The following is a 26258-nucleotide window of genomic DNA, read 5'->3' as shown; positions in this document are numbered from 1 at the left end:
GAGGGGGAACAGGGGAGGGGGGTGGGGGGCAAGGGGTCAGGGGTCGGGTGTCTGGGAGCCAGGGGAAGACAGGAAGTGCTGCCGCCTTCTGCAATTTATTTATTTATATTTTCTTTTGAGAGAGTGAAAGGAAGAGACAGATACTTGAAACCCAGTGTGTGGCCTGGTTCTTTGGGGGTGAGGGAGGGAAGTGGAGAGACACAGGTGAGGGCCTGGGACGGGTGGGTCTGAGTACTTCAGGCCTTTCCTTACCTCACAGAGAACAGAGTGCCTAAAGGGGTCCTGGGAAGGAGTTACCAAAGCGAGGCAGCTAGAGCCGTGCTAGGCCCTGGCCGACTTTGTGTTAACTCCTGCGAGCTTGGTCTAGCCCTGACCGCTCCTAGCTGTTGGCAGCGCATTCGCTCCTAAGGGAAGATACAGAAGTCCTTGACTTACAGCGGGTTGAAAATGACCTATGTACAAAACTGTGCACAGAATGTACAAATTCAATATACTAAACTTGTTGACCATTAGGACTCGGTTTCCTCCGTCTTAACGGGCTCAGAGCATTGGTCCGTGGTTGGGCAAAGCCTGTTGTGTTACAAGGGACTGAACGGCTCATGGGGACAGCCTGGAAGCCGAAGTGCCCTACTGCCTCCCAGCATCGAGAGTCACCCAGTTCATTACTAGCCCATGAAAAGATGAAAAAACTCAATTATGGAGGCTTACGCTGTAATCCCATCACTTGGGAAGCCCAAGCAAGAGAAGTGGGAGTTGAGGGTTAATCCAGGTTATGAGGGTTAACCCAGGCTGTGAGGGTTCAGGATGAAGCTACCATGAAAGACAAACAGTGCAACAAAAACAACAAAGGTAACTTCTACCAAATGTATATTTCTTGCATTGTTTTAGAGTTGATAAAGCTCCAGGCTAACCAGTTAAATATAGGGCTGTGTAGAGGAAACATTCTTAAACTCATGGGGTTGTAGACAGAATTTTTTTTTTTTTTTGAGACAGGGTTTCTCTGTGTAACCTTGGCTGCCCTGGAATCACTTTGCAGACCAGGCTGGCCTCGGACTCACAGAGATCTGCCTGCCTCTGTCTCTCCTCTCCTGGTGCTGGGATTAAAGGTGGACAGAATTTATTATTTATTTAGTTGTTTTTTGTTTTTTGAGACAGTTTGTCCATGTAACCCTGGCTGTCCTGGAACTCACTCTGTAGACCAGGCTGGCCTTGCACTCAGAAATCTGTCTGCCTCTGCTTCCCCGGTGCTGGGATGAAAGGCGTGCGCCGCCTCTGCCCGCTGTGGACAGAGTCCTTACAGGAATTTGCTGTATGGATAGTTATTGTTGGATATATTTGTGCCCCATCTTGCAGGAAAAGATTTGAGGAGTCTTGGCAAATACTGTGGGTCAGAGAGCAGAAATGTGACCCCAGATATAAAAGTTGGGGATATGAAGGTGAGCCATGGTCATCCCTCACCGGGACAGACCAGCCATTTGCTGGCACCAGCTGCGATACCATCCCATGTCTGTCTGATTGTCGGGGAGAAGGCTGAGGTGGGGGCCCTGCGAGTTGCTAAATCCTCAACAGCTGCAAAAGGGCAGTTTCTGTAGCCACCCCCTGAGCAGAGATGACAGCTGGGTGCAGAAAGTCCAACGTAGAAATGTTTCAGGGGAAGGCATCCGGCATCGAGGCAGAGGTCACTGAGCACGGTTCCATGAGTCCGTGACCCTGGGTTGCCCAGTGGAATTACCCACGCAGCGTCCTGACCCACAAGACTCAGGTTTCCAAGTCTCGGAGTGTATGACCCAGGGTCTGCATGGCAGGAGCTCCGGTGGTCCTGGCATCATGGTGGGCGGTCAGAGGGCGCCTCGCAGGTCGTTTTTACAGCCTGGTGAGGCTACCCTGATATTCCCTGTCACTTGCCCAAAGGAGGATTCAGGAGCTGAGGAAGGTGTGCTAAAGCAATGGTTTTGGGGCCAAGGAATTAAGGAGAGTTTTAACCTAGATTTCCCAGTTTTTTTTTTTTTTGTAGTTGTTGTTTTGTGTGTTTGTTCTGTTTCATTTTGTTAGGAAGTTTCCCAGGTTGCCGAGGGCTGGCATTACAAACATGCACCACCACGCCAGGCTCAGTTTCTGCATTATTATTACCGCTTTTAATTAAAAAAAAAAAGTTAAATCCATCCGTGTGTGTGTCTATGCAAGTGGATGTCACATGCCTGTGGATGCCCCAGGACACCAGGAGAGAATGTTGGGTGCCCTGGATCTAGAGTTGTGGGTGCTGCGAACCAAACCTGGGTCCTTGGAAGAGCAGTAAGTGCCCTCAACCAACCAGCCACCCCTCAGCTCCTAGTGGGTTTCTTTTTCCTTTTCCAGTTGCTTGAGAGAGAGAGAGAGAGAGAGAGAGAGAGAGAGAGAGAGAGAGAGAGAGAGAGAGAGAGAGACACACAAGTGTGTGGTGCATGTGTGGGGTTCAGAGGCCAACCTGGAGGGAATAAGTGTTTTCCTGCCATTGTGTGCGTTTCCAAGGATCAAACTCAGGTTTTCAGCCTTGGGCAAGTATCTTTACTTGATGAGCTGTCTCACTGGCTACTGTTTTGCTTTATAATTTTGAGGGAAAAGGTCTCGGGGGTTCCCAGCCTGGCCTCAAATTTGAGGCGCAGGCACGGATGACTCTGACCTCTTGATCCTTCTGCCTCCACCTCCCAAGTGTTGGGGTTACAAGCATCCACCGTCATTTTTGTCTTCTGTTTTTAAGTGATGTGAGCAATCTGTGTCCCTGACAAATTTGCACGTCTAGAAATTCACAGGATTAAAAAAGTTCCCTCATTCTACACATCTGGGAAGCCGTGGTTAGCGGTGTGAAGGCGTGGTTAGCAGTGTGAAGACGTGGTTAGCAGTATGAGGCGTGGTTAGCGGTGTGAAGGCGTGGTTAGCAGTGTGAAGGCGTGGTTAGCAGTATGAGGCGTGGTTAGCAGTGTGAAGGCGTGGTTAGCAGTGTGAAGGCGTGGTTAGCAGTGTGAGGCGTGGTTAGCAGTGTGAAGGCGTGGTTAGCGGTGTGAGGCGTGGTTAGCGGTGTGAAGGTATGGTTAGCGGTATGAGGCATGGTTAGCAGTGTGAAGGTGTGGTTAGCAGTGTGAAGGTGTGGTTAGCTGTGTGAAGGCGTGGTTAGCAGTGTGAAGGCGTGGTTAGCGGTGTGAAGGCGTGGTTAGCTGTGTGAAGGCGTGGTTAGCGGTGTGAAGGCGTGGTTAGCGGTGTGAAGGTATGGTTAGCGGTATGAGGCATGGTTAGCAGTGTGAAGGTGTGGTTAGCAGTGTGAAGGTGTGGTTAGCAGTATGAGGCGTGGTTAGCAGTATGAGGCGTGGTTAGCGGTGTGAAGGCGTGGTTAGCAGTGTGAAGGCGTGGTTAGCAGTGTGAGGCGTGGTTAGCGGTGTGAAGGCGTGGTTAGCGGTGTGAGGCGTGGTTAGCGGTGTGAGGCGTGGTTAGCGGTGTGAAGGCGTGGTTAGCGGTGTGAAGGCATGGTTAGCGGTGTGAAGGTATGGTTAGCGGTGTGAAGGCGTGGTTAGCAGTGTGAAGGCGTGGTTAGCAGTGCGAAGTCCGCAGAGAACAAGTTTTTGGCGCCCTTGCCACCTTGTATTGTGGTTCAAACCGAGGGCACAGGCCGGGCAAACACTATTTTATTGAACTATGTCCTCAGCTCCTCTGGTCCCCTGAGGCAAACTGAAAAAGGAATTTTAATGTTTTAATTTATTTTTATTTCATGCGCATTGGTGTTTTTTGCCTGCATGTATGTGTGTGTGAGGGTGTTGGATCCTCTGGAACTGGATATAGACAGTTGTGTGTTGTAGAAAGACAAATTATTCTTTCTATATTAAACAATGCAGTAAATTATTATGGCAACACTTTTCTCTTTTTTTTTTCTTTCTCCCCCTGTCCCCTCCCCCCGCAAAAAAAAAAAAGGTTTCTCTTGTAGTTCTGGCTGTCTTGGACTTGCTTTGTAAACCAGGCTGGCCTCAAACTCACAGCGATCTACCTGCCTCTGCCTCCTGAGTGCTGTGCCACTGGGCCCGGTACAGCAACAGTTTTGTTTAACCAGTTAGTTCACCAATGACTGACAGAGAGACTGTTATTTATTTATTTATTTTTGGTTTTTTGAGACAAGCTTTCTCTGTGTAGCCCTGGCTGTCCTGGACTTGCTTTGTAGACCAGGCTGGCCTCGAACTCACAGAGATCCCCTGCCTCTCTCCTGAGTGCAGGGATAAAGGCGTGCGCCACCATTGCCTGGCTCGAGACTGTGATTTATTATTAAGTTGTAAGCACCACGTTGGGCAGATTCTGAGCTACTTTAATGCTAGTACCTTTAAAACCCCCCATGAAAACCTATCACTTTCCAATCTGATGACTCCAGGGGTGGCCATCAGTCTGTCCTTAAGCCATGTGCTCAACGCCAACTTGCCTTAAGGCAACTCCTCTCTCTCCCTCCCTCCCTCTCCCTCCCCTCCCCCCTCTGTCCCTCCCTCCCCTCCTGTTGCTCTGCTGCTTTCTCTCTCTCTCTCCTCTCACATCTTGAACCCAAGCCTGGGGAACCTAGAACTCCGCCTCTCTCTCTTCTACCCAGTCATAGGCTTTAGCATCTTTATTTAGGCAATCAGGTGTAGGCTCATTTTTTCTTAACCAATAATAATTTTATTACAATGTATTAACTGAGCATACGTCACTTATAACCCAGCTAACCAAAACAATAGGAGAAGAGGATTAAAGAACACAATAACAAAACCGTAAGGATATCAGTTCCGAGGAGCGATTCTCCTGGCGTAATCAGCAGGATTTCTTCTGCTGGAACCTGGAGTAACCAGAACCCGGAACTTCAGCAGGAGCCCAGAGCCCCAAAGCCCTCCCTCGAGTGGTTCTCTCTAGGAGCTTCCTGAAGGGGAGCGGTGAACAGCCAAAACTATCCCAAGTCTCCCAAGAGCCCCGCCTCTAGTTCTGGGCTCATTTCTATATCTCCTCCCAGAGTGTGTTCATGGGTTTTCTTCAGCTGGCAACAATCAAGCTCCTGCACGAGATGGTCGGTCTTCTAGTAGATGAACCTCACCTATTTTCTCACAAAACTGTTCCAATCCCACACTTGGGATCATAAAAAAACAGGGTTATCTCTCCTTCAACCAGGGATAACTGGGGAACATTTCTTATTATCACATGGTTACAGGAGATAGTTCAGCATTCATAACAATGCCATGGCAGGGCAGTGACCACATGTTAAGGCACTGAAGTCAGCACTTGAAAACACAGTTGGACCTTCCTCCAACAGTTGTGAGCTGCCATGTGGGTGCTGGGAATTGAACCCAAGTTCTAGAAGAGCAGTCAGTGCTCTTAACCACAGAGCTATCTCTCCAGCCTGAGCATTTTTTTTTTTTTTGAGCCAGGGTCTTTATGTAGCTCTCTGGCTGTCCTGATACCCGTTATGTAGACCAGGCTGGCCTTGAACTCAGATCCACCTGCCCCCGTCTCCCAAGTGCAGGATTAAAGGCGAGCACTGCCATTCTTGGCATCAGATTGGAAATGTCTTGATTTAAATGTGTGGGGTTGGAGAGATGGCTCAGAGGCTTAGAGCATTTGTTGCTCTTGCAGAGGGCCCAGGTTCAATTCCCAGCATCCATAGGGTGGCTCACAACCATCTGCAGTCATAGATTCAGGAGACCCAGCAGACACACACATGGTACACATGCATTCATGCAGGCAAACAAATTCATACACACAGTAAAAAAAAAAAAAAAAAAGCTATGTGTATGGGTGCTTTCCCTGCATTTGTGTCTGTGCACCATCTGCGTGCCAGGTGTCCTCGGAGGCCAGAAGAGGGTGTCAGGTCCCTGGGACTGGAGTTACTGATGGTTGTGAGCCACCATGTGGGTCCTGTGAGTCAAACCCAGGTCCTCTGTAAGAGCAGCCAGTGTTATTAACCATTGAGGCACCTCCCAGCCCCAGAAGGCAGAGAAGAGCCTGGTCTTCCAAAGTCACTTGGATTCAAATCCTGGCTTTTCTTTCCTTACCCTCTTTATGTCTTTCATCAAATCCTCATGAAGTGATGGATGTTATTAAGCAAATAAAGTGCCCGCTGGACACCTGTCTAGGGCTAGTTTATGTGTGTGGGCTCCCTCGGAGCAATCCTGTGCTGAGGCACAAATGGCGGCAGAGACAGGTGGAGGAGTGTGCCAAGAAGAGCAGCAACAAACGGGGGTTGGCAGAGTGGAAGGCGGAGGGGGCCCCGGGGTATAGGACGGGGGAGAGAAGTAGGCAGGATCCAGCTCCTAGGGTTTTACATGGCTTCCAGCCCCACGGCGTTCTAGTGCCGTGGAAAGCTGTTAAAGGGGCTGGAGATAGGGTTCAGAGGGAAAAGGTGCTCGCGGCCAAGCCTGATGACAGGAGTTCAGTTCCTCACAGGGGACCCTTATGGCAGAAGGATGGAAGTTGTCTTCCGATCTCTGCATGCTCACATCCACACAATAACTAAAGACATGTTAAGAAAACAAAGACGGCTGGGCGGGGTGGCGCACACCTCTAATCCCAGCGCTCGGGAGGCAGAGGCAGGATGATCGCTGTGAGTTCGAGGCCAGCCTGGTCTACAGAGTGAGTCCAGGACAGCCAAGGTTACACAGAGAAACTCTGTCTCGAAGAAAAACAAAACAAAACAAAACAAAACCAACAGTAAACAAAGAGAAGCTGTGAGGGTGGCAGGATTCTATTTTGGTCCCAGTAGGGGACATACAGCAGGGGGCGCTAGGGAGCCTAGAGGCAGTTGCCCACATTGACGTGAGAGGATACTGTGGTGTCATTGACACTTTGGCCAAGAAGCTTAGCCCCTTGGGCTGTTTCCCTCCTGTAACATGGCTGCAGTGACTGCCTACCTCGCTGGGTTCACAGAGTAATAAATGGGACAAAAAGCCTTTAGCCTTGGATGTGGTGCACAGTAGGAAGTGGTCACAAGAGTGTGTTTCCTCTGGGTCTCTTCACTGAGTGCATAAAACTGAAAAGTACATAAGCTCCATAGCATACAGCATTTCAAAATGTGTTTTTGAATCGTCGCCCTCTGAAGGGAAAGAGACAGAAAGACTTGGGCCACAGAACCCCACTTGCTCTTAAGGCTGCAAACTTGGGGTATGTGTGGGTTGGAAAGAGTGAAATTGGGGAGGCATTGGGGGATGGTTTGATGTGTTTTGATGCTAATTACTCCTGGCTGTTTGTGTGACCCAACCTTTTGCTTAATAAAAAGCCGGCCTACCTGGGCAGGGCAAAGGAGATAGGTGGGGCTTAGAGAGAGAGGAATTCTGGGAAAAAAGAAAAACGGCCAGAAGGAGACCTGAGGTGGAGAGAGGAGAGGAAGGCCGCCATGGGCTGGATGGGAAAACACCACATGGCCGACATAGATAAGAAAATCCAGCCCAGATAAAAAGCATTAACAAGTATTTGAAATTATGGATGGGAGGTAGCTTGATAGAAGTTAGTAAAAACAGATGTCATGGGACTGAGGCAGGGATCCCATGCCTGCCCCACTAGGGGAGGTGGTTTAGAGGATTGATGTCTGCCCTGCCCCAGGTTAGCTAAGGCTATTTTAAAACATAACAGGTGTCTGTGTTTTAATTGATTGCTAGCTGGGCCTACTGATGATACCGATAATACAGATAATTTTAAAAACAATAGGGAGGTGCTAGACAGGAGGGAGAGGGGCCCTGCTGGACTCCATAGCTTATGCGTCCTAACCATGACTTAGTAGCCCGTCACCTATGGCGTTGGGACGCCGAAGGCCCGAGGACCCTTGGTGTAGGTCCGTCTCCTTGCCCTGGCTGTCCCTGTCTTCCCAGCTTCATGCCATCATTGTTTGGATAATCTCTCTGGCTTCAGCTCAGCACTTCCTAGCTATGGGGTTCACAGGAATTCAGTGCTGGGTCCCCTCATCTTGAGATCTTCTGGGGCCAGATGCTGGAGGTCAAGGGTGCCGGGTGCCTTGGCAAGTAGTTTCCACCATCCTCTAAGTCTGGGGCAAGGCCAAGGTCATACATGAGTTTGGGAAGCAGCTCAGACTGAGGTATCTTCTGGGCCTCAACTTTGCACTCTGTAGTGAGCAGAGCCCTGCTCTTTGCTACTTGGATCCTAACCCCCTCTTTCCTTGACATGAGCCTTCTTCTTCTTCTTCTTCTTCTTCTTCTTCTTCTTCTTCTTCTTCTTCTTCTTCTTCTTCCTCTTCTTCTTCTTCTTCTTCTTCTTCTTCTTCTTCTTCTTCTTCTTCTTCTTCTTTTTCTTCTCCTCCTCCTCCTCCTCCTCCTCCTTCTTCTGTTTTTGGTTCTTTAAAAAAAATTTTTTAAAAGTTATGTATACAGTTTTCTGCCTGCATGTACACCTGCAGGCCAGGAGAGGGCGCCAGATCTCACTATAGATGGTTGTGAGCCACCATGTGGTTGCTGGGAATTGAACTCAGGACCTCTGGAAGAGCAGCCAGTGCTCTTATAACTCTGAGCCATCTTTCTAGCCCTGGGGTTTTTTTTGTTTTTTGTTTTTTGTTTTGTTTTTGTTTTGTTTTTTTCAGAACAGGGCTTCTCTATGTAGCCCTGGCTGTCATGGACATGCTTTGTAGACCAGGCTGGCCTCGAACTCACAGAGATCCACCTGCCTCTGCCTCCCAAGTGCTGGGATTATAGGAGTGCACCACCACGCCCGGCTTTGACATGAGAGTCCTAACCTGTGGTGGTTTGAATAAGAATAGCCCCTATAGGCTCATATATTTGAACACTTCATCTTTAGTTGGTGGAGCTGTTTTGGGAAGAATTAAGAGGTGTGATCTTGATAGGGGAGGTGTGCCACCAGGGACGGCTTTGGAGTCTAAAATGCCCACCCAGCCTTGTGCTCTCTGTCCCCTGCTTGTGGGTCAGATGTGAGCTCCCAGCTGCCGCCCAAGCACCATGTCTGCCTGCCTGCTGCCATATTCCCGGCCATATTGGTCATGGACTCATTCTCAGAAACTATAAGCAAGCCCCTAATTAAATGCTTTATTCTATTTTATTTTAAATAAGTTGCCTGGGGCTGGAGAGATGGCTCAGAGGTTAAGAGCACTGGCTGCTCTTCCAGAGGTCCTGAGTTCAATTCCCAGCAACCACATGGTGGCTCACAACCATCCATAATGAGATCTGGTGCCCTCTTCTGGCCTGCAGGTGTACATGCAGGCAGAACACCGTATTTACAATAAATAAATCTTAAAAAAAAAAGTTGCCTTGGTGATGTTGTCACTTCACTGCCAGAGAAAAGTGACCAAGACACAATCCAACTCTTGCTGGGCTGCTGGTGAGAATAAAGGAAGCAGCAGGCACACAGCACTCGGTATGGGCCTGCCCGGAACAAAGTAAAGCTGACTCGACAAACCCTTGAGATGGGCATTACTCCAACTTTTCAGAGGAGCCCAGAATTGTCAGAGAACAGGCTTCTCCACATCCCGCTCTGGGGTCCTCCAGTCCTCCGTACCCCTTGCTCATCCTTAGCGCCCCCACACTCACCAGGGCCAGCCCCTTCTCAGCCTTGTAGCTGTCCAGGCCTCTCGCAACCTGGTTTCCCCCAAAGGAGACTCATTTCTCTCTTTCTGCTTGGTCACTTTCAGCTCTGAGCTGGCAGCCCCGTTCTTTGCTTTCCCCTGGCCAGGGACGTCGTCTATGTTGTTGCTGCTGCTGGGAAAACATTCCTGAGGAAACAACTTAAAGGAGGAGAGATTTCTTTGGCTTAGGCTGTGGTTGGCTGGCTCCGTTACTTTGGGCCTGTGGCGAGGCTGAACATCATGGCCGGGTAGGGGGTGTGGCAGAGAAGGCTGCTTACCACTGTAGAGCAGCCTTGGGGGGCAGAGGCGGAGACAGACTCCCAGGATAAGGTATACCTCTTCAAGGCACACTCCTTACCCATCTCGTTGCCTCTGGGCCACTTAGCCCCTCTGACCCCGTGTCCACCCCGAGGCCGCTGCACGCCGTAGGTATGTGTGGCCTCACCACAGTCTGGCCTGCACTCCTCCCCTCTCCTTTCATGCAGTCCTGGGGCTTGGACCCAAGGTTTTGGGCACATTAAGGAAACTCTCTATCACCAAGCGACATTTCCAGGCCAACTTGCAACTCTTCATGGCCCCGTGGTGTAGCAACTCAGCCCTTAAATGTGTTTATCATGCAGTGCTACCAGTAAGACATCTTTGAGTGTGTGTTTTCCTGGGATGTGTTCCTTGTCTTTCGATGGTCCCAGGGATTCTGGCCTCCTGGGACTTGTGTGTAGTTCTTGTATGTAGTTCTGTTCCACAGCGAGGAGGGTTGCCCTGGGAGACCAGAGGACGGTGCAGAGATGATGGGATGGCTGCCCTGGGAGACCAGAGGACAGTGCAGAGATGATGGGATGGCTGCCCCGGGAGACCACAGGACAGTGCAGAGATGATGGGATGGCTGCCCCGGGAGACCAGAGGACAGTGCAGAGATGATGGGATGGCTGCCCCGGGAGACCACAGGACAGTGCAGAGATGATGGGATGGCTGCCCCAGGAGACCAGAGGACAGTGCAGAGATGATGGGATGGCTGCCCCAGGAGACCAGAGGACAGTGCAGAGATGATGGGATGGCTGCCCCGGGAGACCACAGGACAGTGCAGAGATGATGGGATGGCTGCCCCGGGAGACCAGAGGACAGTGCAGAGATGATGGGATGGCTGCCCCGGGAGACCACAGGACAGTGCAGAGATGATGGGATGGCTGCCCCGGGAGACCAGAGGACAGTGCAGAGATGATGGGATGGCTGCCCCGGGAGACCACAGGACAGTGCAGAGATGATGGGATGGCTGCCCCGGGAGACCACAGGACAGTGCAGAGATGATGGGATGGCTGCCCCGGGAGACCACAGGACAGTGCAGAGATGATGGGATGGCTGCCCCAGGAGACCAGAGGACAGTGCAGAGATGATGGGATGGCTGCCCCGGGAGACCAGAGGACAGTGCAGAGATGATGGGGTGGCTGCTCCAGGAGACCAGAGGACAGTGCAGAGATGATGGGATGGCTGCCCCGGGAGACCACAGGACAGTGCAGAGATGATGGGATGGCTGCCCCGGGAGACCACAGGACAGTGCAGAGATGATGGGATGGCTGCCCCGGGAGACCACAGGGCAGTGCAGGGATGGTGGGATGCTATTCTGAGGCTAGGCCAGCAGTCATGTCATGAGGACACCCTCATGGAGGAGCCTGTGTGTTGAGGGACAGAGAACTTCAAGCAGCAACCAGCAGTAGTTTGCCTGCCATGTGGCGAGTCACGTTGGCAGTTGGTTTCCCAGCCTTAGTTCTGTCTTCATGAACGCAGCGCTGACTGAGATATTGGTCATATCCTCAGGAGAGATTCTGAGTCAGCTGCACAATGGGATGATCTGTGTTCATTGCTTAAGTTGCTAAGATTTGGGGTAATTATTCTGTATATGTGACTAATACAGATATCAAATGGGACGGGCCTATTGTACACACAGTATAAAATGTATCTCCCTAGGTAGAAGTCTATTGACAAGGGATGAAAAACCACCCATACACCCACACACCCACAATCCACACTTACACTTATTTAAATGTGTGCATGCACACACATGCACGCACACTCACCACTAGCCCAATGCTGCACTCTCATCCATGAGCTTAGGCACTGGCTCTAGGGTACAAACCAGATTTCAAGATGCCTTCTTTCAGAACAATGTGCAAGAGGAAAGATGGAAAGCTCCCGAGTTTACGGCGTTTTGCAGTTTTGCAAGCTAATGCCAAGGCATCGCCGGCATTCAGAGATCTAGAGATGAGGTGCTCCCTCGCCCTTACCTCCACCTTGCTCCTTGCTAGCCGCTACCTCCATGAGTGTAACTGCCATTCACATTGGATCTGCATCTGTTTTGTTTGCCAGAATAAACTAAATGGCAAAAAAAAAAAAAAAAAAAAAAAAAAAAAAAAATCAGAGAGTGTTAAATTAATGGCCCAATTTTCACCAAAATCGCTGGCAGCAAGCCCGGTCCGTGTAAAAACATGAGGATTTTTAGGACACAGACAAACAAGGACACACAGAGCGCTGCCTTTATGTAAGCGATGCCTTCCTGAACAGCGCACAGGCTTTTGACGGCCACAGCCGAGGTCTGGTTTCCATTTTGCAGCCTAACAGGAGGCCTGTGTTTAATACTGCTCGCTTTCCAAGCTGGAAGCTGAATTCTGACAGGCCTCTCTGAAGCCCTCAGGACTACAGGGGCCGAGTTTAAGCATCTCTGGGGACTTGGGGACCTGGTGTTGGGACCAGCTAAGGACGCTGTTCTGGGTGAGGTGCTGAAGGCAGCATACAGGGCTTTCCTGTTTGCAGAACGCGCTGTTCGCTGGGGCGAGGGTGAGGAGGTTGAAGGCCCAGGGCGCAAAGTCCGCGGGAGAAGAGTTCCTTCCGCTGCCTCCGTGTGCTTGGAGGTGTGCAGGGCAGTGAGCGGGTCAGGCTGGGGCTGAGGAGCCTTGAGCTGAGCCCCCAGGAAGCCACAGCTTTAACTCTAATGCCAAGGTCAGAGGTCAGGATTGGGCAAGAGCAGGGAAACAGCTGGTGCCTCTGATCCTCGTCAGGGATGTTTGGCGATATGGACAATTCTGGGAAATTCAGAACTGAAGGGGGGAGGGGCTCTGAGGGGAACCAGCAAACTGCACCCTAGCCTGTTTAGGCCTGTCTTCCTCACGAACAGGTAAAGAGTATTAAAGTGGGGGCATACATGAGTGTGTGTGTGTACGTGTGTGTGCATGCGTGTGTGTGTGTGTGTGTGTGTGTGTGTGTGTGTGTAGACCCCTCTTTTCTGAGACATAGAATAGAGCCCATCCATGCTTTTTTTCTACACCAAGTGCCACCACCCCCAACCCCCCCACCCCACCCCCACCCCTGCCCCAGTTCCAGATCTATTTCCACCTCTGTTTACCGTCCAAAGTCCTGGCGTTGGTGATGCCAGGTTCAGCGGGCTCAGATACACAGGGGCCCTGGGTGGACCCTGTCCTCTCCCCTCACATTGCCCAGGAATCTACCTGATTCTTCAGACTTCAGCCCCCTCCTTAGCCTGGGCCCTGTGTGGTGCTGAGGGACTTTCAGTAAGTAAACCGGGGCGGGGGTGGGGGTGGGGGGGAGAATGGATGGGTGGCAGCCAGGAAAGAGTGGGTGGAGGGGTCCTGCACATGCGATACAGACAAACAGACAAACAGACAGACAGACAGACAGACAGACACACACGCTGTGTAAATGGGAGAGGACAGATTTTTCTTAGACAGGATGTAGCCTTGGCTGGCCTGAAACTCACTATGTAGATCAGGCTGGTCTTGAACCCACAGAGATCCACCTGCCCCTGCTTCCTGAGTGCTGGGATTAAAAGCGTGCACCACCGTGCCCGGCTAGAGGATAGATTTTGGATGTTGGGCTTGGGAGCAGATTGGGGAAGAAGGAAGCGTGTTCACCCTGTCCGGATGTAAGCGGGCATTGGACTTCTCCCAGCTCCGGGTCCATTAGCCCTGGCTTCGGCTCTAAGCTTGGCTGTCCTAGGCCCAGCTGCGGCGCTATTATGACAAAGGATTATCAAGATTTCCAGCACCTGGACAATGACGAGAGTGACCATCACCAACTGCGGAGAGGTGAGGGTGCTCCCGTGCAGAGGCGCTGTCCCTCTGACTCAGCCCCTGGCTCCCTGGCTCCCCGCTGGCTGATGGGTGGATCCAAGGTGTGGCGCCTACTGAAGGCTTGGAGATGAGTTTACCGCCAGTCCCTTCTGAAGTTAGGTCCCTCTTCCCCCTCAGTTTTGATGGTTTGTAGGTGGTGGCGGTGGCGGCGGTGGCGGTGGCTGTGGTGGGGATCAGCCTGGCCCAAGGTTGAGGACCTTGGAGAGGTCTCCATTCTGATGGAAGATGAAGCACCCTGTATCTAGTGCAAACCCCTCCCGGCCACTTCTTTGTCCTCTGAGGAGGGATTTTTGTGTGAGCAGAAACAATACAGGCCTCTTGAGGTAGCCTAGGTGGGCAGTGTACTTAGAAGGAGCACAGGGGAGGAAAAGCGGAGGAGAAGGCCCACACTCCGATTGACGGGACTCGCCTTTTCTCCCTGCGTGCAGCCAAAGATGTTCAGGATTCGCGGAGGAAGGAAGAAATGCGCCTTTCCCACGCTTTGGTGACTTCCTAGCCGCAGTTCAGCGTCTGTAATGACACCATCATGCCACCAGGTGGCAGCAGAGGTTCAGGGCCTCGGCTGTGCTGGGCAGGTCAAAACGTCGCACTCCTGATAACCTTTTTCTTCACCATCTTAGGTTGCTTCCGACCCTACAGGGCTGTCCACTGCCCACATTTCTTCATCTATATGCTTCTTCTTAGTCTATGGGAGAGCTTAGTCTGCGCTCTTCCTGGGACCCCGGCGTCTACACCAGGTTGTCTGGGTCGGTGAACCCTTGAAACCCTCTCTCTTGCAGGTCCGCCTCCCACTCCGTCGCTCCTGCAGCGCCTCTGCTCTGGACCCAGCCTCCTCCTGCTCTCCTTGGCCATCGGCCTCCTGTTGCTGGTGGTTGTTTGTGTGATCTCATCCCAAAGTGGGTGACCAGGCTGGGCAGAGAAAGGGGGCAACTGTGTGTGTGTGTGTGTGTGTGTGTGCGCGCGCGCGCGCAGCGGTGGGTGGGTACAGACAACTTGTTTTTTCTTTTAAAAAAATATTTATTTATTTATTATGCATACAGTGTTCTCCCTGCATGTACACCTGCAGGCCAGAAGAGGGCATCAGATCACATTATAGATGGTGGTGAGCCACCGTGTGGTTGCTGGGAATTGAACTCAGGACCTCCAGAATACCAGTCAGCGCACTTAACCTCTGAGCCATGCCTCCAGCCCAATTTGTTTTTTCATATCCGCGTCACTTCTTGCCTAGACTCCCACCTCCGGGGCGACCTGCTGGCTCTAAAGCAGAATTTCAGCAACTTCACCGTGAGCACTGAGGACCAGGTCAAGGCCCTGAGCTCACAGGGTGAGGGGGCGCCTGGTCTGGGGCCTGGGGGCGGGGCTGAGGGGGGCTGGGGTTGTCAGGACACCAAGCGTTTCTCCTCTAGCGGGCAACGTGGGAAGAAAGATGAAGCTACTAGAGTCGCGGCTGGAGAAACAGCAGCAGGATCTGACTGAAGGTGAGGGGGTGAGGGCGAGGTGAAGGGAGAGAGGGAGGGGGGAGGGGAGGGCATGGGGGAGGGGCCAGATCTCTCAGCCCAGATCGGAGGTTGGGGGGGGAGGGGAAAGGCTGTGACGATTGGTTAACATTTGCCTAATTCCTTTGCTCCCCGCCTTGTCTCTTCTCCCCTCCTGTCCCTCTGCCAACCCCAGATCACTCGAGCTTGCTGCTGCACGTGAAGCAGTTAGTGTCTGACCTGCGAAGCCTAAGCTGTCAGATGGCTGTACTTCGGGGCAATGGTGAGGGGCGGGGTTACCAGCCCCGCTTTCTTGAGCAACCCCACAGTCGGTAGCACCTCAGCCCTTCACCTCCACGCCCCACCTCAGGCTCTGAAAGGACCTGCTGCCCGGTCAACTGGATTGAGTACGAAGGCAGCTGCTACTGGTTCTCCAGCGCCGGGAAGCCCTGGGCGGATGCTGACAAGTACTGCCGGCTGGAGAACGCGCACCTGGTGGTGGTGGCCTCCTTGGAGGAGCAGGTGAGGCTGCCAGTGGGTTCTTCCGGGACACTGGATGGTGAAAAGGAGAGGTTACCGGCTCTGCTTCTTCCCTCAGAAATTTGTCCAGCACCACATGGGCCCTACAAACACTTGGATTGGCCTCAATGACCAGGACGGGCACTGGAAATGGGTGGATGGGACTGACTACGAGTCAAGCTTCAAGTGAGTACACGCCTGCGGCGGTTTGCGCCATCCTGGGTGGGGGCGCCCTGCCTTCCCAGCCTGCCTTCCCCGCCTGCCTTCCGCCTGCCTTCCCAGCCTGCCTTCCCCGCCTGCCTTCCGCCTGCCTTCCCAGCCTGCCTTCCCCGCCTGCCTTCCCCAGCCTGCCTTCCCAGCCTGCCTTCCCAGCCTGCCTTCCCCGCCTGCCTTCCCACTTGCGTTCCCAAGGCTGGAGATCCTCGGGGAAGAGCACTGCTCACAGCCAGTCTTTCGTCTGCAGGAATTGGAGACCTGGGCAGCCCGATGACTGGTACGGCCATGGCCTCGGAGGGGGCGAGGACTGTGCCCACCTCACCAACGACGGCCGCTGGAACGATGACGTGTGCAGGAGGCCCTACCGCTGGGTCTGTGAGACAGACCTGGGCAAGACCCGTTAGGAGCCGCTCTCCCCCTAATTTATTTCCTTAATGCCTTGAGCTGCAGAGGTTTAGCATTGGGAGGCCCTACCTTGGCGTCTCCACATCTTGGGTTTTAAGGGGAGGGCAAAGACGGGTGTTTGAGGATGCGGCATGACGCCTGCTGCGGTGGAACTGTTGAAACCTACGAAGCTTTGTGCAGTGTGCGGCTTGCTGTGCTCAACCCTCCCCCCTTTTTTAGAGTGAAGAAAAAAAAAAAAAGAAGAAGTATACTGAACCATTCGTGGGCCGTCTGGTCATTGGCGATTAGGAAGCAGGCGTGGGGTGGCCGGGCTTGGGAAGGCCTCAGGCCGGCCGCAGTGCCCTGAGAACAGGCTGGACTTTGGGCAGCACAGCCTGGCTTTCTTTGTCCAGGTAAGCCGGCTTGAGGAAGCAGGCTTGATTTTGACCTCTGTCTGGGGGTGTGGCAGGGCCTCAAGAGGACTGCAGCCCCCTGTGTTGAGTGCACCAGAGACCTGGAACGAGACACACAGAAACGGCTCTGGAGACCGAATAAGTGCGGTGAGCCCTCAACTCAGGGCCACAAACACAAGAGGCCAAAGCATTAATATTTAGTATAACAGCAGCCAAGGACAGGAGTGGTGACAAGTCAGTTATGGACACCTTGTAGACATGGAATTATTAACAAAGCTGGGCAAAATGTTTGCCCATAAACAAGACCAAAGTATCAGAAATGGTGCATACGCACACATGTCTATATATGTATATACATACATGCATATATACCTATACATCGGTGTATATATGTATGTGTATATTAATGATACAGTATGTACATATTCATTTTACAAAATGCAATACCTCTACTGAAAAGACTGGCAAGTCTGACAACTAAAATTAGAAATGAGCAACACACTTGGAGGAAGCATTTGCAAGGTTTATAATGAGTAATTAATATCCAGGCTTATAAGGAACTACAAAGTCACCAGAGAAAAGCTCAGCAGAGAAATGTGCAAAGACACTGTAGTAAACACATGTCACTTCTGGTTGAGGCATTTCTCTGCCTTGCGCACCAGCAGCCAGCAGCTGTTGCCTTCCCGCTGCAGCTGCACGTGCAGCTGTGCTAGGACGTCGTTGTCACTCAGGCCCCTTCACAAGGACACTGTCTTGAGTATATGATGCAAGTGACACACTTTGGAGAAATAGCTGCTGGGTGCGGATCGTGTTTAGGATGTTGGCTAGTCAGTTAAGAACCTGGATTGCTCTCCCAGATGTCTCAAGCTGGATTCCTGACACCCACAACAGGCAGCCCCTGCTAGCTTGTAGCTCCAGCTCCAGGGCATCTGACAAGCAACCCCACACACGTGACATACAGCCATGCAGACAGGCACGCGTTCACACGATTAAAAGTAAGATAAATCTTTAAAGAAAGGTTTCTCAGTGTAGCCTTGGCTGTCCTGGACTCACTCTGTAGACCAGGCTGGCCTCAAACTCACAGCGATCTGCTTGCCTCTGCCTCCTGAGTGCTGGGATTAAAGGCGTGCGGCGCCACACCTGGCAAGAAATGACTTTTAAAGAATTTACATGAAAGACGCAAACTGGGAGGTAATCATGTCATATAAATCTACTATACATAACCATTAAAAAAAAAAAAGAAAAAGAAAATATAAGAAAACCCCTAGACAGCATCTAATGGAAAGTTCCACAGGGACAGCATGCAGGTGCTTCATGATTTATCACGAGTGATCTCATGTGATGAACTCATCGCAAGCTGAAGCTGTACATGCCTTCTGTGTGTGTGCACGTATGCTGTCATACGTGGGGCCATAGGTTGATGGCAGTGAGTGTCTTTCTTTCAATTACTCTCTCCCCAGTGAGGCAGGGTCCCCCACTGAACCTGGAGCTTGAAGATCTGGCTCTGCTCGCTGGCCAGCAAGCCCAAGGGGCCTTCAGCCTCTGCCACCCTGTTGCTGGGAGTATTGTCAAGTAATGCTGTGCCTGGGTTGTTGTTGTTGTTGTTGTTGTTGTTATTTTTTTTTTCACGGGTGCTAGAGATCAAACTCAGGTTCTAGCTCTTTGGTGGCAAGTACTTTCCTGACTCAGCCACCTCCCCAGCTGGCACATGTGGGGATTATAACACTGACCATTAGAAATTACTATACACAAGCCAGGTAGTGGTGGTGGCAGCGCATGCCTTTAGTCCCAGCACTCGGGAGGCAGGGGCAGGTGGATCGCTGTGAGTTCGAGGCCAGCCTGGTCTACAAAGCGAGTCCAGGACAGCCAAGGCTACACAGAGAAACCCTGTCTCGAAACAAAACAAAACAGAACAAAATTATGGCACTATACCCAAGTGCTGTATAGAACGTTGTCGCTGTCTCTCTTTCTGATAGTGTGGCCGGCTGTGCGCTGTGACTCGTCGCTGTCCAGCATTCCAAAAGCAGATTGAAAGCCAAATAAGCCCTTTGTCCCTCAAGTTGCTTTTGGTCAATATTCTATCATAGAGATAGAGAAACAAAGTAGGACAGGGGTCATCTGGCATACTGCTTGCCCAGGAGAGGATCTAATTCAAAGTCTAAAGCATGAACGGGCCAGAGGCATGCTGTGTTCTCACCACTGTAAAGTAGAGAAAGTGTAAGTCAAACCTTAAGTCAGGTGCATTTCTGTAGCTGGTGCTAACGGCCTGTCTTCCCACTCTGCCCCACAAAGCATTTCAGGGAACCCTTGCTGAATGCTCTAACCCTCCCCAGTCCTGCCTCAATTCTCCTTACCACCTGGAACCAACTGCGCTTTGGAATGTAAAGCTGACAGGGATGGCAGAGGCAGCGGTTTAGATTTGGGGTGAGGCACCCTGAGGAGGGCCATAGAGCTAGGGGCCTGTGTGCTGTGAGACTTTTGGCAGTGTTTAAAAGAGAATGCTAAGACACCAGAGGATGTGAGTATGTGTGTACATGTTGCCAGTGTGTAAGGCAGGAGAGCCAAGGAGAGAAAGTCATATTTGTCTGGGCTCCCCACCTCTGGTCTTCTGTGTCAGGTGTGTGTGTGTGTGTGTGTGTGTGAGACACAGCCATTTTTTTTGGAAACAGATTTTCTGTGGTTGTTTTTTTTTTTTTTCCTCCGAGACAGGGTCTCTATGTGTAGCCTTGGCTGTCTGGACTCACTTTGTAGACCAGGCTGGCCTCGAACTCACAGTGATCCACCTGCCTCTGCCTCCCAGGGGCTGGGATTAAAGGCGTGCACCACCACGTCCAGCCAGAGTCTCTTTTTTCACAGCCCTGGCTGTCCTGGCATTTGCTCTGTAGACCAGGCTGGCCTCAAACTCAGACATCATCCATGTGCACTGCCTCCTGAGTGCTGAGATTGAAGGCTTGTGCCAGGGCAGGAGAGATGGCTCAGAGGTTAAGAGCACTGGCTGCTCCTCCAGAGGTCCTGAGTTCAAGTCCCAGAAGCCACATGGTGGCTCACAACCATCTATAATGAGATCTGCGTATATGCAGATAGAGCATTCATACATAAAACAATAAAATCTTTTTAAAAAGGCCAGGTCCTCCACTGCCCAGCAACACACAGCCACGTCTCTCTGGCCTCTCTGTGGTTCCTTTGTCTGGGACTTTCTACCTGAAGCATCATAGAGCTCCCGGCTCTAGGTCTGGCTGGGCCCCCTCTGCCTGCTAACTGAACGCAGGCAGGTGTGATGGCTTCTCGGCAAGAGGGAAGCAGACTGTTGCCTTATTAAGAGCCAGAACTCACAGAGGTCTGTCCTGTCGCGCCTCGCTTGACCGGCAAGAAAGACGCGACCACCGGTTCTTCTCCTAAGCAGCTTTATTCAGGCCTTTCTTCTTCGCTTCGGTGAAAATCCCCCCAAGCCACTCCCCTCACATTTATTTATAGCACTCAAACAGCCAATCACACCAAGACACGTCTCACGCTCTGATAGGCTCGCGAGCAGCGGGCCTTTTTCAAATAAGGGGTTGTTTAAATCGAAACGGCTCCGGCTGCATGCCGGGCGCCCTGTGGAGGCGGAGGTCCACAAAGGGCTCCGTGGCTCTCCACACTGTCCCAGCTTGAGTGTCTCCCAAGAGCCGAGCTTGAGAGGAGCTGAGGGAGGTGGTTTCTTGCTCTTTCTTAGTTTCTTTCCTTCTTTTTTCTTCCTCCCTCCCTCCCTCCCTCCCTCCCTTCCTTCCTTCCTTCCTTCCCTCATTCATTTACTTGGTTTGTCGAGACAGGGTTTCCTCCGCGTGCAGCTGCTGTTCCGGGACTCACTCTGAAGACCAGGCTGGCCTCAAAATCACAGCGATCTGCCTGCCTCTGCCTCCCATGCGCCACCCCCGCCCAGCTGGGAGGTGGTTTCTTAGGAGCTGAGGCGAGGAAAGCCTGTGGGGTGGAGGAGGAGAAGAGAGAGGAGGGCATTACAAAATTGCTGCCTGTGTTGGGCAACCGAGGCAATCGATCCTTGAGCATCTTCCGAGTATACAGAACGGCGGATCTTAGGATTTACCCAGCAGTCTCTGCTCCCCACAGCTGTTAACTCCAGGTAGCTCCGCACCGCACCGCACTCGTGCTGTTGATCCAAATGGCCCTTGAGAACGCTTTAGAGCAGAACTCGTAACTCAAGCTTGCAGGAGCCGTGGTCAGCACCCGCTGCTTAACTGATGCGAACTGTCCGCCCCTGGTTATGGCAGAAACCAGTGGACCAAGAGGCCGTGAGGCGGGGGAGGGGGGCAGGTGGGAGATGGGGGGGGCAGGGTAGGGGTGGGGGACGGAGGGGTGAGGAGTGTCTTCTGCGGTCCGCGAACTCAAACTCCACTAAGGACGACCGAGAAGCCCAGCAGCAACTCAACATAAAACACACAAGAGTGACCTTAGGAAACGTACAAAACATCCAAAAAATCTGCCGGAACCTCACAGAGATCACGGATTTCAGCTGCTGTAGCGCTGAGGTCACTCCCTCTTCCCTGCTCAATCGATGCAGTTGAAACTCTTCAAAGCAAAGTTCATGAGCAGTGGCCGGGTGTGGAGGCGCACCCCTTAACGCCAGCACTCAGGAGGCAGAGGCAGGTGGATCTTTGTGAGTTTGAGGCCAGCCTGGTCTACCTACAGAGTTCCAGGACAGCCAAGGCTATTACATCGAGAAACTCTGTCTCAAGCCCCCCCCCCCCCCCGCCCCAAACAAACAAACAAACACCCATAAGTAATGGTTTTTGCCTTTGAAAAAAATTCGACTAAAGGAATCTAAATTTATGTGGAAAAAAATGGACATGTGAGACTAGACGGCGGAGAAGTTTTAAAAAGAACAGTTAGGAAATGTATCTTCCCAGAACTTAAACTCTTTTATCAAGTAATATAATTAAAATTTACTTGGCGGGTCTGGAGAGATGGCTTAGCGCTTAAGAGCTATTCTTCCGGGAGACCGGAGTTCAAGTCCCAGCACCCATGTGACAGCCCACAACTGGCTGTAACTCCATTACCAAATGATCTGACCCCCTCACAAAGACAGGCATGCAGGCAAGACACCAATGCACGTAAAAATTTTAAAAGTCATTTTTAAAAATGCACTTGGCGTTGGTATAGGAATGGCAGATGAACTAAGGATGCAGAAGGGCTTCAGGGCTGGAGCCAGGGAGCCCGGCGGTGTGGTTGGGTGTGTGTGTGGGGGGTGTGTGTGGGGGTGGGTGTGGCAGTGGGGGATGGGAGTGGGGTGGGTGTGGGTGTGGGGTTGGGGGGTAGGAGGTGGGGTGCTGGTGGTGAAAAGAATTCAGTGGTAACCAGCTTATACAAAGAAGAGTGGCTGCCGGTCATCATGGGACCTCCAGGCAGGGCTGCAGGCGGGCCTGGTGCTCTGCCGCTTACCTAGGGGTTCTCTGTGCCACGCAGGGCATCTGCCTCTTGTCTAAACATCTTACTGCGCCTTGACTTCTCTCCCTCTCATGTAACAGCCTTACCCAGCTCCCAAGCTTAGCTACCGTCCCCCCTCCCCTCCTCGCTCACTTGCTCGCTCGATCCTAAGAAGAGGCTGTTTGGGTCACCTGAGAAGTGGTCTAATTAACCAGAGCCAAGGGTCATGTCATGGTTGCCACGGTGACCGTGGGAAGAAGGACGGTGCAGGGGTCGGAGGTGAGGGCAAACAAACAAAGGCAAGTATTGATGACATCCAAGCCCCTAGTCACCTCCAGGAACCTCACGCCAGAGAGCAAGAGATGGAGCGCATGGCTGTGAGACGTTCCTTATTTGATCCAATACACTGATCTCATCCTTTTTTCTTTTAAGGATTTATTTGTTTATTCTGTATTTTAATATGACTGTTTTGCCCTCAGGTATGTCTGTGCACTGCATGTATGCAGGGCCTGCAGAGGCTAAAAGAGAATGCCAGATCTCCTGGAACTGAAATTACAGTTGTGAGCCGCCATGTGGATGCTGAGAGTAAAATCTCTGTCCTCTGGAAGAGCAGTTAGCACTCTCAGCCACAGAGCCGTCTCTCCAGCCCACCTCATCACTGTTAGTCTTAAACTTTTACTTTTTTTTTTTTTTTTTTTAGAGGCAGGGTTTTTCTGTGTGTAGCCCTGACTGTCCTGGAGTCACTCTGTAGACCAGGCTGGCCTGGGACTCACAGAGATCCTTGATAATAGTAATAATTTAATTCTCCCCCTCCCCGTCACAAGGTCTCATTTTGTAGCGTAGGCTGGCCTTGAATTCACAATCCTCCTGCCTCAACTTCCCCGAGAGCTGAGGTTACAGGCACACACCACACGCGGCCAGTAACTTATCTGTGATAAATCATCTTTCTCAGTTTCAAACCCTGGGGTGACATGTGCTCGGCATTCTAATTTGGAGGTCATAGTTCTTACCAGGTGGATATAAAGACAGTGGAATTGGTACAGAGGAGGCTCTGGCCCTGACCTGGGAAGGACCCGGGGCTCTTCCCTTCCTTACCTAAGGTTGTGGGTTCTACAATAAATAAGGCCTTTGGGGCAGCCACTGGCTGCGTGTCCTGCACAGCGGACGACATCCCGCAGACACTGTCTCTGTGCTCCTGGGTGCATAGCTCTGTCTGACCGTTCAATGGTGTGTTTCTGTTAGTTCATTCGCTAAAGATCTTCCTGCTGAATAAAATACCTTCTATCCACTCACACCGTGAGCACGCGTCATCCTATAATCAGAATTTCCAGTTATAGCGCCTATGCTGCCATTTTTGATAGGAACATAAAAACAGGTATAAATAGCTCTCTTGCTGTAATATAGCACCAACTGAAAAGAAAGCCAACTCCAAGATACCAAATATTTCATACGTGGAGGGTAAGTGCACTTTGTCTTTTTCCTTACAGCACAGAGTAACAAGGCGTTTGTGGGTTTACAATTTCTTTTCAAATCGGTGGTTTGGGACGAACGTCGAGGGTTCTGTCATCTTCCATAATGAATCATCGACTATCTTCTCAGGAGTGTCTGCCGGAGTAGGAATGTCTTGGTAATTTCTGGATTAGTCAAATGGGGAGTCCCAGGGAGGCAGGCCTCCTGGCTCCTTCAAGGGCCTTGCTAGCCACCTTCCCCCCCAGACGCCCTCGCATTCGTTGCTGCATGGAGGAAGGCTGAGGAGAGGAGAGTCCTGGGATGGAGGATTCACGTGCTGTTTGGGGAAAACCCAACTGGACCCCAACTCCATCAAGGCCCAACCCAACCCCAGGGCTGAGGAAAGATGGAGAAAAAGGAAAAGCAAACACACATAAAAGGCGCATGGCAATGAAGCCATCCTCCTCCTCAGGATACTGTTCCAAGCCGAGCTCCTAAAAAAAAAAAAAAATAATAATAATAAAATAAAAGAAATCACCAGCAATACCCGTGGTTTGCCTTTGACCTCAGAGGTAACGTCTCCTTTGCGTGTGTGACAGCTTTCCCCATACCCTTTTTTTTATCCACTATTAATCAGCTTTGTTGTGGTCTGTGTGTTTTCTCAACAGAAGAAGGAAGGGCTAAAACCAACCAACCAAATAACCAAATATAAACAACCACCCAGCACCCAGCACCTGCCACCACTGACCACCATCCACCACTACCAACCACCATCCACCCAGCACCCACCACCCACCACCCATCACCTGCCACCCACCACGAGAGTCCAAAGGAACAGCTAACTTTCTCACTCTTGAAATACAAAGCAGTCACCTTCTGGGGACACATGCAGTCACCAGGGACTGGCCGTGCTAGACATTTTGGCAGTAGGCCCGGCTCCCCGTCTGAACATGCCTTTTGTTCAGATCTGCAAGGTCCAGGAATCAAAACTCCCCCTGGGGTTTCTTTGGCTGGACGCAGCCATTTCAGTGAGCTTGCCTCTGGGTCGGACCCGTTAGGTTTCCTGGGATAAGCAGTTCAAGCGCTGGCTGCATGGCTTCTAAAGTTGCTAGAGTGGAGGCCAGACCCAGGTGAGTTTATCAAATTTAATAGGGGGGAGATCCTTAGATTTCCAGGCCTGTAAACTCTGGCTCTGCAGGGCAACAGCGTGTGTAGAGCGTCCACATGCTAGCAGCAGCATCTCGCGGGCACGGCCTTCCAGCAGGCACTGACGGAGTTGACTGGATGTCCCAGACTGAGTCTGCCAAGCGCCTTCCAGGTGAAAGGCTCCGTGAGACCAGTGAGGGCCGTGGGCTTGAGCCAAAAGGCTGGCCTTGCTTTGCTGTGAAATCAGTTGCCTGCTGGGGAGCATGTTAGATAAACTATGACAGCCGTGCTGGAGAGATGGCTGTGGATATGGCAAGCCCAAGGCAGAGAAACAAAATAGGAGCCAAGGGCTGGGACACAGGGGTGTGGTACACTGCTTGACTGGAGTTCAACTTCCAGCAGCTGTGCCAAGGGGTTCACAACTGCCTGTAACACACACACACACACACACACACACACACACACACACACACATCTACACACATACATACACACATCTACACACACACATACACACATATACACACACATACACACATACATACACACATCTACACACACACATACACACATACACATCTACACACACATACACACATATACATACACACATACACGCATACGCTTGCATGCACGTGCGCGCGTACACACACACATGCACTCACTGACAGTAAACAGGACTTCTGGAAGTTCTCTAGGGTGCAGCTGACAAAACAGGACAGGCAAGTGATAGTGCTGATGACTAAGGATGACTTGGATGTTGTGGCATCCTCCAGGAAACTGAGTGTCGCCCACCTGCTGCCGGATGGGTGGCCGGCTACTCTTCCTTATCTGTCTTATCGAATGACTCAAGATGAGCAGTGGTCAAGGGGCCAGAAGTGTTGTCAAAGGCAGCCCATGGGGAACGTGAACACAGACACTTGGCTTTGCTCAGACTACGGGAAGTGTCACAGTCAGAGACGCTTTCCCTGAGGCTTATGCCAGAGTGTCCGAAGGTGGCCCAGGGAGGACCAAAGGCCTAGATATAGCTCCACAATGGGATGATTGAGGATAAATGTCAAGAGAGACTCAGTCAGATGTGTGCCTGCGCATGCGTGTGCGTGTGCGTGTGCAATGCCAGCCCCGTCACTCTCAGCAGGAGGAGAAAGGCACTGTGGGATACACAGCACTTCCTGCCCACTCTGAGTGCTTGTGACTTGGAGACGTTAGGAGTGGCCTTCCTGAGATGCAGAATGCTACCTTATTCAGAGGCTCAAGAAAACAAATGTCAGCGTTATAAGAATCAGTGAGAGGGGAGAGATGGCTCAGCGCTTAAGAGCACTGTCTGCTCTTCTAAAGGATCCAGGTTTAATTCCCAGCACCCACATGGTAGCTCACAACTGTCTGTAGCTCCAAGATCTGACACCCTAATACAGACATACATGCAGGCATAAAATCAATGCACATCAAAGTAAATAAATTTTAAAAAACTTAAGGAATAAAAAAAGAATCAGTGAGAAAGGCCATGCATGGTGGCACACGCCTTTAATCCCAGCACTCAGGA

The 26258-nt window shown here is 51.5% G+C and overlaps 1 protein-coding gene and 3 long non-coding RNA genes across 8 annotated transcripts; 3 read left to right on the top strand and 1 right to left on the bottom strand.

Moving 5' to 3' along the window:
* The first annotated feature begins 36 nt into the window (after nucleotides 1–36).
* LOC311585854 lies at nucleotides 37–4256 on the top strand. Its single transcript, XR_014775369.1, has 2 exons — nucleotides 37–2925; nucleotides 2965–4256. It is a non-coding gene; the product is annotated as an uncharacterized lncRNA (long non-coding RNA).
* Nucleotides 4257–12036: 7780 nt separating this feature from the next.
* On the top strand, nucleotides 12037–16565 carry LOC311587383 (asialoglycoprotein receptor 1-like). Of its 5 annotated transcripts, XM_084764112.1 has the most exons (10): nucleotides 12037–12319; nucleotides 13046–13116; nucleotides 13562–13650; nucleotides 14475–14591; nucleotides 14924–15019; nucleotides 15102–15173; nucleotides 15367–15453; nucleotides 15541–15692; nucleotides 15769–15875; nucleotides 16153–16565. In XM_084764112.1, the coding sequence occupies exons 3-10, from the start codon at nucleotides 13581–13583 to the stop codon at nucleotides 16307–16309; spliced, it is 858 nt and encodes a 285-aa protein (XP_084620238.1). In that variant the 5' UTR covers nucleotides 12037–12319; nucleotides 13046–13116; nucleotides 13562–13580; the 3' UTR covers nucleotides 16310–16565. The 5 variants fall into 5 exon arrangements, with proteins under 5 accessions (XP_084620238.1, XP_084620237.1, XP_084620239.1 ...); XM_084764111.1 differs by lacking the exon at nucleotides 12037–12319 and having other exon boundaries at nucleotides 12969–13116; XM_084764113.1 differs by lacking the exon at nucleotides 12037–12319 and having other exon boundaries at nucleotides 12983–13116; nucleotides 13514–13650.
* On the bottom strand, nucleotides 14816–16243 carry LOC311587386. The gene is made up of 3 exons (XR_014775841.1): nucleotides 16133–16243; nucleotides 15411–15722; nucleotides 14816–14952 (listed from the first exon to the last, which is right to left on the bottom strand). It is a non-coding gene; the product is annotated as an uncharacterized lncRNA (long non-coding RNA).
* A 3495-nt stretch (nucleotides 16566–20060) lies between the features above and the next one.
* Nucleotides 20061–23741, top strand: LOC311585973. Its single transcript, XR_014775413.1, has 3 exons — nucleotides 20061–20392; nucleotides 22600–22780; nucleotides 23608–23741. It is a non-coding gene; the product is annotated as an uncharacterized lncRNA (long non-coding RNA).
* Nucleotides 23742–26258: the final 2517 nt, after the last annotated feature.

The sequence above is a fragment of the Acomys minous genome (assembly GCF_964271855.1).
Source record: "Acomys minous genome assembly, chromosome: 16".
Taxonomy (NCBI): Eukaryota; Metazoa; Chordata; class Mammalia; order Rodentia; family Muridae; genus Acomys; species Acomys minous.
Note: the sequence above shows the minus strand (reverse complement) of the source record. Positions and strands in the feature narration are given on the sequence as shown.